Source organism: Gouania willdenowi, chromosome 18 (assembly GCF_900634775.1).
Source record: "Gouania willdenowi chromosome 18, fGouWil2.1, whole genome shotgun sequence".
Lineage (NCBI taxonomy): Eukaryota > Metazoa > Chordata > Actinopteri > Blenniiformes > Gobiesocidae > Gouania > Gouania willdenowi.
The window spans coordinates 25013898-25032984 of NC_041061.1; the positions used below are offsets into that span (position 1 = coordinate 25013898).

At 39.3% G+C, this 19087-nt stretch overlaps 1 protein-coding gene across 11 annotated transcripts in view; it reads left to right on the top strand.

Annotated features, from left to right (window-relative positions):
- LOC114480673 (zonadhesin-like) overlaps positions 1 to 15305 on the top strand; it is a 64657-nt gene extending 49352 nt beyond the window's left edge. For all 11 annotated transcript variants that reach the window (XM_028475036.1, XM_028475042.1, XM_028475039.1 and 8 more), the window contains 9 exons: positions 41 to 202; positions 326 to 456; positions 6068 to 6270; positions 6339 to 6474; positions 8285 to 8422; positions 13175 to 13271; positions 13433 to 13477; positions 13617 to 13657; positions 14673 to 15305. In XM_028475036.1, coding sequence (XP_028330837.1) covers positions 41 to 202; positions 326 to 456; positions 6068 to 6270; positions 6339 to 6474; positions 8285 to 8422; positions 13175 to 13271; positions 13433 to 13477; positions 13617 to 13657; positions 14673 to 14728 — 1009 coding nt within the window. In that variant the 3' untranslated portion in view covers positions 14729 to 15305. The remainder of the gene's footprint in view (positions 1 to 40; positions 203 to 325; positions 457 to 6067; positions 6271 to 6338; positions 6475 to 8284; positions 8423 to 13174; positions 13272 to 13432; positions 13478 to 13616; positions 13658 to 14672) is intronic.
- Positions 15306 to 19087: the final 3782 nt, after the last annotated feature.

The following is a 19087-nucleotide window of genomic DNA, read 5'->3' on the forward strand; positions in this document are numbered from 1 at the left end:
GCACTTTGGACACTGTGTCTTTGTGTCTGTTGGGTCTCAGGCGAGAGGTGGAGACGGATCCAGACTCTGGGTTTGAGACGTCAGACTGCTCTCAGGATCAACTCAATAACTACATTAGTGTGGCTCAGTGTGGGATTCTGTCGGACACCAGCGGACCCTTCGCCGACTGCCACGCTACGCTGCCTCCCAAAACCTACCAGGAGTGAGTGTTAGTGTGTGAGAGCAGCCATCATCCGTCCAAACAAGCTTCTGTGGTGTTTGTGTGGCCCTTTTCCACCCCCATACTCTTACTAAGAGCATGTTTGTTTGCTACTGTGTGTTACAGTGACTGTGTATTTGACTTGTGTGCTGAGAGTGGCAGTGCAGAGCTGCTCTGTAATAGTTTGGAGGCTTACGCTGCAGTATGTCAGGAGGCTGGAATCAAGCTGGGAGCCTGGAGGCAGCAGATGGGCTGTGGTAAGGCACAGGGTCACACTATCCTCAGCTGATAGATGGAATGTAAAAACATATTTTTGAACATTTAGCTCACTTTCCTCACGTTTGGCTTGTTTTTTTTTTTTTAGACATATATGTAAAACAGCATGTTCTATATCATTGTTATAAATATGTAAAATAAAATACAAATGTTAGTGCTGTCAATAGATTAAAAATATTGTGCGATCAATTCATTATGCTCTGTGGTTATTTAAGATAAGTAATTTCTTTTTAATCTCACCTAAAAAATGCTGAGAAATGCCCTTAACTTGGGATACTTTCATTTAAAGGACCATTGGGCAACATTTGTAAAAAATGAAACATTGACTTTTTTTTTTTAATGCTAATGGATGATGATGCGCTCTAAACCAAAGAGGACTCCACACACATTTCTATCTATTGCCTTGAAAAGATTGTGTGATACATTTTGTACAGTTGTTCCGGGTCCGATTTCCCCACGCAGTTCTGCAGACGTGAAGTGAAATGACGCTGATGGTGACGTCAAATGACGCTGGTGTGCATTCTTGACGGCTTGGAGAGGCGGCTCGCTACCGGAAATAAAAAAGAATGAGAAGAAAATGGCTTGGAGACTGAATGAAGACAAGCACAGTAGACTAAACTACTTTTTGGTTCCACAGATGTACGCAGAGGCATGTGCACAGTCTTGCAGTAAACAGTCACATGAACGGCGAGTAAATAAATAACCGTGTCACAGTTAGTGCGTGGATCGGGCCGCATTTTCTTGTACGAGTCCAACGCTCCTCAAAGCAGGTTATTTTATTTTTTCTGAGAGCAGACATCTTTTCTATGAAATTAAATTCTATGAAATTTTTACATTTGTTTATGTTTAAGGATTTTTTATCTTTCCCATTCACTAATATTGTTTTTCTTTTGCTATGGCGAGTGCCGCAAGGATGGATTGCGATTGGTTTGCTGGAAGATCAAGTATTGTCAGGTCTCCTATCAGACATAGATTTGGAGATAAAGGAATCCTGCAGTCCAAAATGGGGGACAGTTTTTTGATCATTAGAAACCAAAACTGTTGAACTGGGGAACAAAGCCATAAGGCATGTAAATGGGAATCAGCTGTTCTCTGGGTGCACTGAGAGCAGCTTTCTGTTGGGGAGAAGCCCATTTTATGCATTTTCTGTTGGGTAATATGTTTACAGTCTAACTGTTGTATTTCTAGACAGGTGTTGTAGTATTCTCTTGGTGTTAGCCATTCTGTTAAATATAATATTTGGTTTGCTAAGTAATAATGCATGAAATTAGGGGCTTCTTAACCACCATCGCTTTTATGTTTTTGGAGGGTTGAAGGGCTTATTTTGGGTTTTTTATTCCTGGCATAGACAGCAAGGAGGAATGACCAGTTGACTCTATCAAATGCTTTTTCTGCGTCAAGTGACAAGATTATTGTTTTCTTTTTTTAGTTCTGCGCCATGTTGATCAAATTAAAGTCTTCTCACATTGTCTGTGGAGTGTCTATTTTTAATAAATCCTGTCTGGTCTTGGTATATAATTGACTGTACTACTTTGTCTAACCTGGAAGTGAGTGCTTTGGAAATAATTTCTAAGTCTGTATTAATAAGTGAGATGGGACGTAGCTTGAGGCTAACATGGGGTTCTTGTCTGGTTTAAGTAATAATTTAATGTTCGTTGTATTCATGTGACCTCCTACATAACCTTTATTTTAAATCTCTGTTAGTACAGAATTCAGCACGGAACCCATCTGGACCGAGTGCTTTTCCTGTCGACATGCTAGTATTTTGTCATTCTTGTAAAGTTAATGGTGAGTCTAAGGTGGTTTTCTGATCTATGGTGAGCTGTGGTAGGTTTAAGTTATTGAGGAAGGATTTTACATCTTCAGGGTTTAAGTTTGATGAGGATAGGTTTTGATAATAAACATGAAAAATCTTATTGTCTTGAGGTGAGTTTAAAGTTTGACATGAGTTATCAGAAAATGCCGCTGTAAAGGAATTATCTTTGTTGTGTTTAAGCTGATTTGCTAAGTATTTGCCTGATTTATTATTGTAGTCGAAGTTTTTGTATCATAATTGTTGCAAAAATAAATGATTTTTTTTTTAGATAAGATGATATCCAGATTAAGTTTTGTATTTTGGAGTTTTTTTCCATAAAAGTTCAGACGAGTTAGCTGCGTATTCTTCCGTAAGTTTCTTAGATTTTTCTTCAATCGTTTTTTCTGCTATCTGTTTCTGTTTTTTCATTTTCTATAAGAAGAGAATTATATAATCTTCCCACTAATGACAACCTTGCCGGTTTCCCAGAGTAAGGATGGTGACACTTCCGGTTAGTCGTTAGTGAACAGAAACTTCTCCCATTCTTTTCTTATAATTTTTCCAAATTCACTGTCATTAAGTAATGAAGTGTTAAAGCGCCATAGAGTGGATCATTTCTGAATAGAGTCACACTGCAGGGTGAGGGATATTGGGGCATGATCGCTAATAATTATAGGATGTATTTTAGAGGAAATCTTATGTGGCAGAGTTGATTATGTTAAAGAGAAACCTTTTGTTGAAAAGAACCAAGACTCCTCCTTGTCTGGAATTGAAACACTAATTATATAACTTGTTAAAATTTCAGTCTGTCAGAGATTTTTCTTCTGATTTAAGTGACTTTCTTGAAAGAAGAAAATGTATGCATTTAATCTCGATACATAATCAAATATCTTAATCTTTTTAGCCTGTGAGCGAATGCCACGCACATTCCAAGATGTTACTGTAAACTGAGACATGGAAAGGAGTGGGGTTTAGTCCATACAGATGTGAGCATAACCGAGAGTCTGTGAGCATTAGTGTACAGCCATGTCATGAAAAGCTTGGATGCAAGAAAAAATAGAGTAAGACAAGCAGGCGGTAGGTGTGTGTGTGTGTGTGTGTGTGTGTGTGTGTGTGTGTGTGTGTGTGTATAAGAAAGAAAAAAACGGGTTGGAGAAGAAAGAGTTGACATTTTATTTCTCCCTTTTTAATTCTTTTTTTTTCTGAATTATTATTGTTTTATTTCATTTTTTTATTTTTTTTCCCTTTATAATTGTCCTCTGCTCCATTCTCCCTACACCGTGGATCACAGCTCTCAATGTAAAAAGCTGCATTCTTCAGGGCTACAGCAGCTGCGGCTGCTGCAGTAGGAAAGGAAGAACGCTGCACGCAAACAACACAATGTGACCAAACATGACAACCAGTTCTAACAATCTGTCCAAACCCGACAATTCCGGTGCCGTTGGGTCCCATCAGCGTTCAATCGGGTATCCATCCTCTAGCCACAATATCAGCTTTGCTCCGGTGATAAACAGTTAATGCACGCGGTGGCTTGGCTAATGATGGCAGCAGTTACCCTAACCACTGTGGTGTCACAGTCTGATTTCTAGATCCTGCCCAAGCTCCTTTAAATTTCATTTTTGTGGCAGACTGATAGATTGATGTATGACATAGTGGCTTTATAAAGTCATTTATTGTTTTTGATAAACTTGAACTATTTCCATTACTCTGTATGTGAGACTATAAAGAGCTGTTGACACCTTTACTTTAGACCATCAGGGAAATATGAATGTGTACTTTTGTCAATCTCCAAATAAAAGAAAATAGAAATTAAATTAAAAATCAGGTTCATATGTAGTGCTATAAGTTAGCACATCATAAACTGTAAGAAAAAATTCTTTAGCAATACAATTAATGAACACCCAACTTGTTGCTTCTTCTCTCCTTCAGATAATATAAAATAAATAAAACAGGCCCATCAATCACAGTGCTGTAATTTAGCACATCAAAAATAACATTGTTCATCACAAAATAAAGTACTGTAATAACATCAAGAAATCACTTCTAATAGTAGTAGCTCCACCCACATTCTCTACCACTGATAGTGGTTGACTGCCCACTACAATCATTTATCCACTCACTTTGTTAATTTGTTACTCATGGATTTATTGATTTTGGCTCTGAACCCTGTCATCTTTCCTGTGTGGATTGTATGGGCCACTCTGTCTGCTCGGTCTAGTGTACCGTCCGAAGGACCGCTGTTCGTGCTAGCTGCTACATAGTTAGCATTGAGGTGGAAAAGCTCCGCTGGAGGCTAGAAGACCTCTGGTGATCCACAAACTCTTTCTTGCACAATTAGCACACAACTGGGCTGTAGTTTAACATCCAGTGTGTTTTTTTACCTAAAATTAATGCACTCAAAGACTCCTTAGACTCCTCAGCTTCTACCGTTGTAGCCGGTGCATGTTTTTTTTTTTTTTGGATATGCAGTTTTAAGTAGGGATGTAACGATTCACTCAACTCCCGATATGATTCAATTCACGATACTGGGTTCACAATACGATTCTCTCACGATTTATTTTACAAAATGGGACTGTAGACAAAAAATTTTTTTTGGGAAAAAAACTAGAAAATACTGTATTTTTTTCCTTTTATTTTTCATTGTCAAAAGAATTCTTTGATAAACTATTCAAAACAATGCAATTTAACTAAAAATAAATCTTGAATGAAATAAATAAAGGAATACTACAAATGAAAATGAAGCCTATTAATTTAAATTCTGGTTCTATAATCAACAATGCAAAACTACATAATAGTTCTTTTTCTTTTAAAAGTGCAACTGAAAATGTATTTTGTGCCTTAAAAAAAAAAGTGATTACACTGATTTACGTCATATTTGTTTGGACCATCAGAGGGCGCTGGTAACACAGTGGTCGGTTGGCATGCAGATATCTTGCAGTGAAGAAGAGAAGCTATGCTAGCAGACAGAGCTAATAGAAAAACGTGACTTTTACAGATATTCAAGTAATATTACAGATATTCTTTCGGTGCTAAAGGGGTAATGAATCATTTATTAACACATTTAAGAGTAGAAGGCGGCCAGAAAGAAAGTATTAGCAGACTCCGGCCGCCGCCTACACTTGTGCTGGTTAAAAAAAGTACTGCGATTCAATTTTCAGAAAATTGATATCAACCGTAATACCTATGAATCGATTTTTATTTTTTAACTGCCTTACGATTAATCATTACATCCCTAGTTTTAAGTCAAAGCGCAAATGCATATATTGCAGTACCTGTGTCAGTCTCTGGGTTTCTCTGGCCTGAAGATGACAGAATGCAGTTGCATGCTTAAAAAGATTAACTTTTATGCCACCCTGGCCAAGTTCTTGAAAGTCATGCTGAAACAGATGAACAAGAATCATATTATAACAGGAAAATGTTGCATTAAAACATTTTTAAAAACGATATCCAGTATTTTAAATATTGTTTTTGTACTTAATTATAAGTATCGGCGATATATCGAGTTTTTTCGGGGGGGATATAAAAACGTTACAATATTGCCTATATCATATATATATTTAGATTTAACATTTACATTTAGATTTATTTTTCATGTGTACACGTTTTTTAACAATGATATAGAACATGCTGTTTTACATGATTTTGTGTCTCAAATCAAAGAAAAAGTAGCTAAATGTTCAAAATATGTTGGCAATGAAAAAGTGACCGAGGTTTTACATTCGGCACCCCATAAAGTCCAGGGTAGTTTTAAGCTCACACGAAGCCTGAGAGTTGTTTTCTGTCTGTGTTGGTGCCAGGGCTCACCTGTGATGCCAACAGCACCTACTCCTCATGTATGTCCCCCTGTCCTGCCTCCTGTGCTGACCTGGCAGCCCCCTCTGAGTGTGACAGAAGGTCCTGCATGGAGGGATGCCAGTGTCCAGCAGGCTTTGCCATGAGTGGGGGTGTTTGTGTCCCATACACCCAGTGTGGCTGCACCTTCCGCAACAGATACTACCCTGTAAGCACCCGCAGCTCCTGCAGAGACTGTGTGTTCTCCATGTGTCTCACCTCTGTCTTCTGTTGCAGCTGGGAGAGAAGTTTGTGACGGAGGACTGCTCTGAGTCCTGTACGTGCACGGTCACTGGCACCGTGTGCCAGCCCAAGGCATGCACCAGCGGGTTCGTCTGTGCCATCTCTGACTACACACGGGACTGCTACAAAGGTCTGTGTGTGTCATGTATTGAAAATAAAAATACAAATTTAATAACTTTAATGAATGTAACCCTAGTCACTTAGACCAGATGTTCTCAACCTTGGGGTCAAGACACTGGGAGGGGTGTCCAAATGCCTTCAAGAAACTAACAATTTGTGCCAATTATTGCGAATTTTTACCCTTTTTTGCAACTTCACCAAACTTGCCATATTTTAACTTATTTTCATCACTTTTTATTTCCATATATTTGGTCGTTTTAATGCATTTTTGCTAAATTACTCCCATTTCTCCATCAATTTTCTATGCCTTTTCCTGCACATTTCCACCGTTTTTCCACCTAATGTCACATATGTTGACCCATTATTGTCCCTTTTAACCTTTCATGCTTATTTTTGCCAATTTAACCACATTCACATTTTGTCATGGCAGTTTAAACTAATTGTTACTACTTTTTAAATGACATTATCAAAACCTCTCCCGCCACCCGATTTCTGCCCGTTTTAATCCAATATTGACACTTTGAACCCTTTTTACCACTTTTCCGGTCAGGTTTTGGCCACTATTAACCATTAATGCAGAACTTAGTAACTTGCGCTTAGCGCTCCCCCTAAAGGTCACTTTTGGTTATGTCACTGTCATAAAAATTCAGCACCCCCACCGCCTGCCCACCCCACAGCTATATGTGCACCTTTGCTCTCCGAAGACGGTTGCAACCGATCACTGAAAAATCCTACTACAACAGTGACACTAAGCCTTAGTGTCACTCTCTGACACTATATAGTCCCATGTGACCATGTGAACAGTATAAAGAAGAGAGACAAGTAAAATAAACAAATTATGTGGGAGTAATACAGAAGGGAGTGCGGAAATGTGTGTGATGTGTTTGTTTGTGTGCTGACAAAGCTGCTCTGAAAATGGATGGATGGATGGATGGATGGATATCTGTATGTGCTGCCTTACGGAGTGCTGGGTGTGCACGTTCCTGTTGCCGCGACGACGGTGTGTTTGTATTGGGCAGCCGTAAAGCAGTACGTCTTGCCACCGGGTCGGAGGCAGGAAAGTTGCATGTGCGGTTTTCTGGCCAGAGACAGCGGGCTTTAATTTCTGAATCCAAGTACCCCCTCTGTCTGACAGCAACATTTTACTCAGAATACTATAAAAAAAAAAAAAAACAACTGTAGAGCATAATGTTGGAATGAGTGAGTGATAACACACATTTTAAATCTCATTTTGTAAATAAGTGGAAAGAAACCGTATTTAGTTTCTCATGATCAAATTTATCTCCATAGTTTTTATCATTTAGGGTCATCTCCCTAATACTGTGGGACCAAAACTGTCTACTCTTTTCAGTTCATATTCTAATCAAGATAAATATCATCATTATTATTATGAATATCATTTTAACTAAAAATAAAGAAGAAAAAACCCCATATTTCACTATCTCCAAAAATAAGGTTAACAGTGACATTTTTTGATGAGGATATTGCAGCCTTGATCATGTCATTAATTGATAGAACTGAATTTAATGTATTGTTATTTTGGCACAAGGACAGTTTTAAATAAATAATTACACTTGTACACCTTGTGTACACAAACGGTCCGTATCATTAAAGTGAAATAAACATGCTCTACATTAATATTGTTTTTTACTTCCACTGCATCAACTAGGCTACTTCATAGATATACACATTTGGTACCAGAGATGCTGCTAAGCAAAAGTCCCAGGTTTAAGCAGCTGCTGTATCTGCTATCAAACACATGCTGTACTGGGACATTGAGGCTGTTTGAGTGACACTAGTCTCCTGTGTCTGTGTTGCAGCAAGTCCCTGCTTAAGTTCCCCATGTCAGAATGGAGGCACATGTGATGCATCCAGCAACAACATCTACACCTGTCAGTGCACAGACGGCTTTGAGGGCACAAACTGTGAGGTGGAGAAAACGCCAACCGAAGGACTGGGTAAGTCTTCCAATGCTCTGACTGACTTCCTCACACATTCCATGTCTGATCTGAAGCTGCTTCTACAGTGTGGGCATGTCAGATCGGAACGCAGTGAGACTAATTAGTTCAAGACAATTCTGTGACACCAGTACCATTGTACTGGCGGATACTGCCAATATCATGTAGTTCAGTAACGTTGGTGTCGCGGAGTGTGCATCGGTCAGAATGCAACGAATAGGCAGGATGATTCTTCAGTTTCCTTTAATTATCTTCTGATTATGTGTGTATGTGTGTGTGTGTGTGTGTGTGTGTGGTTCTGTCAAATAAACAGTATAATAATCAGAATAACAGATCACTTAAATCCCCAATATAACATTAAATTAACAGAGATCAATCCACACTAATAACAGGATAATGCAGCCATGCTGCCCTCTTGTGGACATTTCAATGGTATTAACCACACCTTGACAACATATCACAATATGTATTAATATCTAACAGCAGGAAACAGAGTCTTATGAAATATGTTCAAATTAACCTCTCTAAACATGGACAATTATATGGAAAAAGCCTCTAACACACAATATTAATAACACAGCATGTAGCATAGCTGATTAGCTTAGCTTAGTGGATAACTGGCTAATATACACAAATTAGGAACAGAAACAACATTAACAACTCAATCCCCATTCCTAACCTATTCTCAAGACAGGAGAGAAACCACTCACCTGTCAAAAGGACTCACACTTTACAAACAGAGGTTAAGAAGAGCACAGGCCACCATCACCAGACCACAGGTCTATGCAGGAAACTTGTGTAACTTATTAACTGCTCACAAACGGCTGCGCCACCTAGTGGACGGCCTGGGAAACACATCTCAACTGAACACAGTATACACAGTCCTTTTGGCCTTCAGAACAACCATACTCTGTTTCTATTACACTTTTCTTTATTGTTTTTTTTTAAATATTTTATTGAACAAATACATTCAGAAAGCCTAGTTTGCAGTCTAGTCTCTCGGTGGATTTAACCCACCAGAACAGAGAAGAACAAGAAGAAGACATCGAAACGCGTATGAAAGTAAGTGAAAGTTGATTAGGATGCTCTTATATTTTTCATATCAGGCTATCATATCATAATACCCGTCCGACTGTAATACCGGTCCGTCGGAAACACTTCCGTTGTGGCCGGTTTGCATTCGTGTTGTGACCTGTTTGCATTCGTGTTGTGACCTGTTTGCATTCGTGTTGTGACCTGTTTGCATTCGTGTTCGTTTCTGTAAATGCATTCACCTGACACTTCCCAGCCACCGTACAATCATGGATAGCACGAAATAACCTTCAATCGAAATACATGAGTTTGACATTTGTCAGCGCAGAAAAAAATGAGGAACTTGTGTTGGCACGCGCTGTAGATTAATTAACGTGACATTCTCGTGATCCTCTATTTGTTGGTGGTGTTCTCTGACCAGGTTGATCTGATTTCTACGTGATCTGATGTAATCTCAGTGTTGTTGCACTTCAACATGCATCTGTGTACACTTAAAAAGAAAATAGATGGACTAACTTCATTGAATTGTTTCAGTTAGTAACACCTAAATAAGTTAAGTTCTTTGAAAATATTTCGATAAGTTAGAAAAACAATTGATTCTATTGACATATTGGAATTATTAATCTTAATAATCTAATTGTGCTCAAATCAAAGTTTTGCACTTGTCAAACTTAAAATGCTGTTATTTTATTGACTAAAAGTTTTTGTCAACATATTTTTGGAGTGACAATAACTAAACAATGAATATAAAAAAACAAACCAATCAAAACTACTTTTGTCCTGTGGAAGGCGGGACAAGCCGCTACTTGATCCAATTGGAAGCTAGCTGATTGCGTTCACGGCTTATGTAGTTTTACAAATGGATCACATCAAATCTGTGCGTTTACAAACATTCAGGTTGAGCAATGGTAAGTGAATCTTTAAAAATGCAAAGCTCCTATGCGTTATATTTTAGTCGATTATATCTGTTACAGATTTAGTTCGACTAAAATCTATTTTTTTTAAACCTTATCTGCACATGCTGTCGAAGGTCAACCATGACCGTGGCTCAGGTGATAGAGGGGTCATTTTCTGATTGCGAGGTTGGGGGTTTGATCCCAGTCAATACCTGTCGAAGTGTCCTTCGGCAAGACACTGAACCCTAAGTTGCTCCCAGTGGTTGCCCAGGGCCTTGTATGGCAGCTCTGTCAATCCCATTAGTGTGTGAATGGGTGAATGAGCTGATAGTGTAAAGCGCTGCTAAGGTGAGAAGGCTGCAAGTGGCGAGATTCAAAGCTATGTACTATGAAGGCACATATGGCAGGGATGTTAACGGGCAAAATTGCAATTAAGAAAGTGGCACAAAAAGAATTAAAGCAAGACCATATGGAATTGTACTTTTTTTTTTTTTTTTAATGCATATTTTAGCCAAGCCAGAGCTCATGTAGTCCTGCCATGTGTTGCTTAATCGAATACTCTTTGAGCAAATGGGGGACAGACCAGGCTGGGTGGAGCTGCTCTTGGAAGCAGCTGGCGGGCTATCTGAAATTAAAATCAAGAGAGAATCAGCGAGTTGGTTATCCAAGCCTTGAATGTGAGTCGCTCGGATAATGAAGTTACCCAGCACGGAAGACCAGGTTAGCCACCTCTCAAGTCTATTAATAAATAGGATTGAGCAACATCCTTGTTAATAATACTGACTGTTGCCTTATGTCGAAAAACACACAATTTGCTTCCTGGACCAGTGTTTTCCCCACAAGAGGCAGGCTATCACTATGGGCTACAGTTTCATTAGTGCAGTGGATGAGGCATTAGGATAGCAGTGGTGACAGTTCTTTGGGCCATGAGTCAGCAAACCACTGCTTGTTGAGAACCCCCCCAAAACCAATGGAAGGTGCTGCATCCATGTATAGTTTTAAGGATATAGAAGTTTCTAAGAAATCACTGTAGAAAAAAAAGAGATGACGTTACACTTCTCCAGTAGGAGAGATAAGAAGCGGAGCGCGGACCTGTATCCCCAGTCAAAGCTCACCGTATCCTGTAGTTTGGCTACAGATTTGGAAAGGTTGAGTAGCCTCGAAATGGAGGAGAGTGTCTTGACAGCTTGGAAGATTGCAGAAAAAGCGGTTGGATTAAAAGAGCTTTAAGCCAATAGTGAAGCGAGGCCTGAGGTAAATAAGTTTAAGGTTGTTTCTGTGGAAATCGCAGAAAAGAGCAGTTGTTAATGTAGTGAGTAGCAGCAGTTAGCGTAGCGAGGGGCAGGGGTTTAGCATAGCGAGTAGCAGGGGTTTAGCATAGCGAGTGGCAGCGGTTTAGCATAGCGAGTAGCAGGGGTTTAGCATAGCGAGTGGCAGCGTTTTAGCATAGCGAGTAGCAGGGGTTTAGCATAGCGAGTGGCAGCGGTTTAGCATAGCGAGTGGCAGCGTTTTAGCATAGCGAGTAGCAGGGGTTTAGCATAGCGAGTGGCAGGCGTTGGCATAATGAGTGGCAGCAGCTAGCATTGCATGTGAGAAACAGATGTGCTCCTTAATGGGCAATGTCCGTACCTCTCCAATTCTGATTCATTGTTCTTCCATCAAACATTTAGATTAATTGGCCGACCGTGTGCACTTGACGCCACTGGCCTATTCAGTTAGCAAAGTGTTTGTTTCATTATCATTTAATTAATGTATTTATTTCGTGACATTTGTCTCTCTTACTGCCGGACAACACACGGCCGGTGTTCCGGGACCTGGTGACTGACAAATTAGCACTGAACATAACTGAATGTCTCCACAGTCCACAACACATCTGAAGCAGGAATTATTTATTTACTAAATAAATGTCATTACCTTCCAGAATCTGATATCTCAGATTCTGAGAGATGGCAGCAGCTGCAGGGAAGACGGACCCGGTGAGATTAGTACTACATTTCTCAGAGATCTTTGCGGGATAGTGACATCATCATGCAATGCTGGAGTGACATCATCATTTGCGTCGTAGGGGCTGGCGCTTTAGACATGTAAACAAGCCGTTGGGCCCGAGACAAAAGCTGTTGGAGGGAGCTGAGCAGTTCCAAGGCTTGGATACAAGAGCTGTTGCTGGACAGAGCTGACGGAATGTTACCCAGGATCCAGACGATGACATCAGCTGGGACCCGCGTTGTTGGCCAGCTGCCCACCGTGCACTTTTGGTTGGAGCATCTGGAGTTGGGGCTCGTACTGCAGTGAGATGGTGGAAAGATGTCTCCTTTTCTCCATGGCTTTTCTGTGGACATTGTTAGTTTGGGCAATGATTGAGCAATACTTGCCTGCCGCATGTACCTCCTTTATTCGGGGGGAACAGGAAGTAGCTCGCAGATGGCTTCATTTGTTTCGGAGTCCTCGATTCAATCTGCCATCATGCCATTGAGCTTCGTCGAGGCCTAGGATCTTCTGATGAGCAGCAAGGTAAGCTGAATGATGCATCTGATGATCTGAGCGATATCATCTGAGATGCTTGCTGAGGAGGTAAGAGGCAGCTGTCGCGGTTTAAGTAGTGCTTTCTATATGCTTTGGCCAATAGCGAGCCAATCTGGGCTGTTGGTTGATTGGAGGTGTGGCTGGCTTGACATCCGCGGCCTGCCTGAACTATTGCTACGCTCAATTAACTTCAACTTAACTGCTAAAATACAATTTTTGTGAGTACTGAACCGTATTTCCGACAGTGTTGGAGAAACTGCTGTCAGAGATGAGCTCTGGACTCTCTGTTTTTCTGTTACAGAAACCAAGTGGATCATCCTCATCGCCGCCCTGGTCTCAGTTGCTGTGATCATCATCATTGTGATTGTCACCGTGTGTGTTTGCCAAAAGAGTTCTAAGTAAGTTTCTTCTGCGTGCATGAGGATTATAGACTCCTATAAAGAACAAGTTCAGAGTTAACCACGACCAGGGTTATATGTGTGTGTGTGTGTGTTGATGGGAGAAGTGCTCATATCACAGCTGCCATCAGTCAAGGAAAAATTTTTTTTTTAATTTGCAGGTCATTTCTGTATATAATTCAGAAGAAGAAGTCATCTCACAGTCGGTAAGAGAAAATACTAATTTTCACCTTATTGGGGGAATTTTGGGGGGAGCACCATCAGCACGGGAAAGGGAATGGGTTGATTTTTGTTCAACTGACTTCAGCTTTCACTCTACCATATTGTTTCTTCTTGTTACCACAGGAAAAAGAAACAAGAGACACAAAAGCTCAGCATGGCAACAGGTAAGATCAAAGAAGCACGTATGCTAACCTTTGACCAGAGATGGGCAACTCACAAAAATGCGATTGTGTTCGATCCAAGGGCCACATAATCAATGTTCATGTTTAATAATGTCCAAGCTGAGCATTAACACAGGAAAGAACACAGGGTTTTATATATTTCCTGTTGATTTGTGTATTTTTGTTGAGGTTTTGTATGTTTTTTTGTGTATTTCTATGATAAATTTTTTGTTTTTGTCATCATTTTGTGTACGTTTCTGTAATTTTGGCTATTTTTTGGTCACTTTGTCTGTTTAGTTTATCACCTTGTGTTTTTTGTTTTAACTTTGTATGTATTTAGAGCCAATTTGTGGATTTCTGTTGTTTTGTCTTTTTGTATTTTTCATGTCAGTTTGTGTATTTTACTTGTCATTTCCAATGTTGTTTACTGTATTTTTTCTTTTAAGTCATTTTGTGCATTCAGTCTTGGGGCCTCCAAAAATTAGTCCGAGGGTTAGGGTAACCTTGTTGAAAATCGTGCACTCACTTACCTTACTTAGTTTACTTCCTTAAAGAGTAACTCAACTCCCAATCCACTTTTTTTTCTGCTAAAAACACATGTAATTGGGAATGAAATAGTGTTGTTCATTGATTCTTGTTCAACTCTTTTAGTCATTCATTTTAGTCAATTTGGCATAATTTGTTGTAAAAATGTAACAGTGACTGCTTGAAGCCCGGCTATTATAAATGAATTTTGCTATTGGCTCAGAATGATGGTTTGTGACGTTTTGGTGACTTCTTACGCCTGCACGAGCCACCACTAATGCTTTCTAAAAATACTCGTTTTCCTGCTTTTAATCTGTGGCCCACATATTCAGCCCCTGGTTTAGAGACATTGTTGATAATGTAAGAATACAAAAGCGTACTGCAGTTAGCATCTCCATCTGTAACACATAAAATGTTATTTTGTAATGCTCACCTAAAAAATATGTCTGCCACCATTGCCTGCTGTGCTTACTCCATATCTTTTCTATTTCAGGGGCCCCTTATGCAAATCTGGATGACGAGAGTAAAGAAAAAGTGACCAACATGTGATGGCAGACCTGAAATAATTACCCACTTCAAAAGCCTTTTCTGCATCATTTATTTGGAGATTTAAAACTGTAAAAATGAATGCATTTTTTTGTTGTGTTTAAAGTTGGTGTGCTCATGTTCACATGCCTGTATGTTGCCTTTTTAACTTACAAGATGTCAATTAAGTCAAATGTGAGCGTTGAATTGGTTTTTATTAAAAACACCAACATCACATCCTCATTACCTCATGGCTAAATTAAGAAATGTACAATCCTTAGTCTCAACTGGAGTCACATTTTTTAAAGGGGGTATCATGTTTTTTTTAGGCATATAGTACCGTTTTATAGCATATTCAAATAACTATGCTACTCAATTTTTTTTGGGAAAATGCAACAAATATTAAAAAAAATTTAACTGAAAAAGGCAACAGCTGATTTTCTATTTTCAATTCTAAACGGGGAAAGGAGAATGGAAAACGGAAACTGCTGTTTTTCAAGGTTCAATTGTAAAAAGGAAAAGGAGAAAAGGACACGGGACAATTGAAAAATGGGCCAATTTTGATTTGTTTTATGGTTTTTTGATTAAAAAGGTAAAACGGTTTTCTTGTTTTTTGTTTGAACAGGAGAGGAAGAAAAACGGTTATTTTATTTTGGTTCACAGATGAATTTGGGATTATCCAATGATACCCAGACCGCACAGGATCTACCACAGAGGGTGATAGATCATTAAAAAGGCTTACAAAAGCTACATAAAGATCCCTTTTTGGGTCAATTTAATTTCGACATATAATGATACAGTTGGAGATTGTCTTTTTATGAACCATATGATTTACCCAGCAATGTAGTTTTGGAGCTTTTGAATGAGCTCGGTTTATCTATTTATTTATTATTATTATTATTATTATTATTATTATTATTATTATTATTATTATTATTATTATTATTATTATTATTTAAATGTGCTTTTATAATAATTGAATATTTACAAGACCAAACACTATATGAATCCATAAGGCGAATCTATATACAATTTAAAAAGTGCAGCGTGTTACCAGGAAGAAAACATGGGCACAATGAACATCCTAGTAAAAGGTCAGAGTTAACTATATATAGGTTTACAAGCAAAAAAGGAGATAAGTTTCTCTTAAATCCAAGTTGCATCACAAGATAATTATCTATTGGCAATCATTAATCAAATATACTGTATCATCCTATCTGGTACTGGTACATTTACAACACATTATATACATTTTCAAGTTCACAGTACATTAGTGAATTGATCTGAATTGATCTGACCGCTGCTGCTACGTTCTCTAGCTAGTGGGCGGGATAACACTACAGGCAGGATGACAGCGCTAGAGACGATGAAGAAACTTTTTTTTGAGGAAAAACGACAGCTTTTAAAAGATGGGAAACCAACACCTGAGCGACCAGACCTTCAGCAAAGGTAAGGTCAGAACATGTTTCATACTTTTCACAGTGAATGGTACAAAAGGAAGGATTGGTTTTGTGGATGCTCCTCACTGAGGCTGTTCTGAGTTGTTGTTGTTGTCATTTTCTCCATGTTTCTGTGTTTCCAAAACAAACAACGGATGTGCTGCCGTGTCATGAGATATATCTTGTTGGGAGAGTATAGAGGCTATATTGAATTATTGTTTATGTTTCTTTAATGGTGTTTTACGATGTTGAAAAATTAATCTAAATAAAAAAAGTTCAATCTAAATCAAAATGTTCAATCGAAATATTAAATCTAAATCTAAATTCGCTGAGAGTACTTTTTCCAGTGATAAAGACACCAGGACAATCGAAAAATGGGCCAATATTGGTTTGTTTTATGTTTTTTTGAATAAAATGGTAAAACGGTTTGTTTGAAAAGGAGAGGAAGAAGAACCATTCTTTTATTTTGGTTCACAGATGAATTAGGGATTATCCAATGATACCCAGACCTGATTCAAACCATTCAACCTTTAACATGTTCAGCTACTGCCTCCAACCCACTTTTTTCAACTTGTTCAACCTATTTCAACTTTTTAAAAAAAACTTTTTCAACCAATTTAACTGTTTTAAACTTTTTCATCTAATTTAAACTTTTTTCAACCTAATTGCTAATATTTAGCTATTGCTAGGTTACTGCTATTTCTAGGAGATTGTTAATGCTAGGTTAGTGCTAATGCTAGACGAATGTTCACGCTAGGCTAATGCTAATGTTAGCCTAATGCTAATGTTAACGCTAGGCTAATGTAATTGCTAGGCTAATGCTTTTGCTGTACTAATGCTTTTGCTGTACTAATGCAATTACTAGGATAATGCTAATGTAATCTTCTTCTTGCTTCTCTCAACGAGGACAGTCGCACTCTCTGTTTCTCCCTCCTTCCTTCTTATCTCTCTCCCAGCTGCTGCTTTGTCTGGTCTTGTGAGCCTAACAAGAGCCTCTCTCTGTAACTCATCCAAAACCGGAATAATGGAATTAATTAGTTGGTCTCTCAGTGCTATCGATCAGATTTTTTCGACAAAAAGAACCGGGGGTGGTGAACCCGCATGTCCAAGCGGGACGTTTGCGGCTGGATACACCCTCGACCCTTGGAACAAGTGGCGAGTTGTGTGTCTGTCCATCCTTTCCGTGGAAGACGTGGAGGACATCTACATGATTGGAATAATGATAGTAGGCATGCTGCTGATCGGAGCTGGTGGCTTCCTCATCTATCGAAAAGTCCGTACTACGCTGGCGACTGTTTTGGAAAAGCTGCCAGTGATTTCTGAAGGATGTAGCAGGGCTCTGAACACTCAGACTCATGTGTTGATCGATATCAAAAGCAAGCTGCTTTTGGATCGTCTACGCGTTATGGATAACAACTGGGAGAAGTTGGAGACCCGGCTTGGAAGTGGAAACTAGGCCATTCATTGGATTACAGCAGAGAGACCCAGGACAGAAGGCTATTGAAATTGACATAGCCTGTATCAAATCACATTGCTTATCTCCCTTTCGGCTCCCCAGCCAGCCAAGGCTAAAGCCAAGGTTGTCTCATCTCTTATCACCAGGAAGTTTCTGCAGACGGCGGCTCTTACCCCCACTCCCTCCCCCCGCTCCTTCCCTACATTCCCACCTGGAACTGTTGATGCTGAACTTTTCCACACGTCATCTGGTTGTCAGTAACGCAGCTACAGGTCTTCAAATTCAAATGCCTCATTGGCCATCTTTCCCCACCTCCCATCCGCAGCTGCATGGAGGCGTGGTTGCAGCGCCCATTGGCAGCACGCCCATGTCCCCAAACAGCTGGAATCCTGCTGTTCTTCCCACCTGACCCCCTCCCCCAGCCAACCTCCCACCCAACCCTTCCCACATGCCTTGTCTCGAGTTGTTTGACTGTGTCATGCTTACATTTATGTTTGCAGAGGCGGTTTTTTTTCCTGGTTTCACACTGCTTTCTCTGTTTAAGGAAATCAGTTTCAAACTGGCAGTTTTTTTCCCCTCACCCCTCCTCTCCTCCTGTTGTTGATCCCTTCTTCACCTAAATATGTGGGCGCTGCAAAAGGCTGCTCCGGTGTGTTGATGTGTCTTCTTTCACTGCAACTACCAAGTCAAATTCCTCGTATTGTTCTAAACTGTACCTGGTCAATAAAGCTGATTCTGATTCTGATTCTGATTCTGATAACGCTAAGCTAATGCTAATTCTAGGTTAATGCTAACATTAAGCTCATGCTAAGCTAATGCTAATGCTATGCTAATGTTAACCTTTGGCTAATGCTATTGCTAGGCTAATGTGATTGCTAAGCTTATATTAATGCTAGACAATGTTAATGTTAGATTAATGTTAGCATTAGGTTAATGTTAATACTAGGTTAATGATAATGCTAGGCTAATGCTAACGCTAGGCCAATGCTAACGCTAGGTTAATGCTATTGCGAGGCTAATGTGATTGCTAGGCTAATTCTAATGCTAGGCTAGGAAATGCAAATATTCTAGTTCAGGTACATTTTATGGAATTTCAACCACATTGCATATTTATTAATAGATTTTTCTATCTAAATGAATTTATTAACATTTTAGTCACCTTACTCTAAAGTGCCATTTTTAAACTGGGCTACATTTCTTTCTTTTTTAAGAAAGACCAATATTCAATTATTAAATTGGCAATTTGGTCCCACCGAATACAAATTAATGTACATATACAACCTAAACAATTGACAAATTAACATGTTGAAAACAACTGTAGGTTTGCAGACAACCAGGTAAGCCAGAGAAAAAAGATCCTATCAAACATAAATAAAACCATAAAGACAGAAGTGTTTTGATGCCAGACCTTTTATTTTCTCTCCTGGTCCCGGCTGCTCACTGCATTTAAATACAGTTAGAATAATGAAAACGCCCCGCCACAACTGC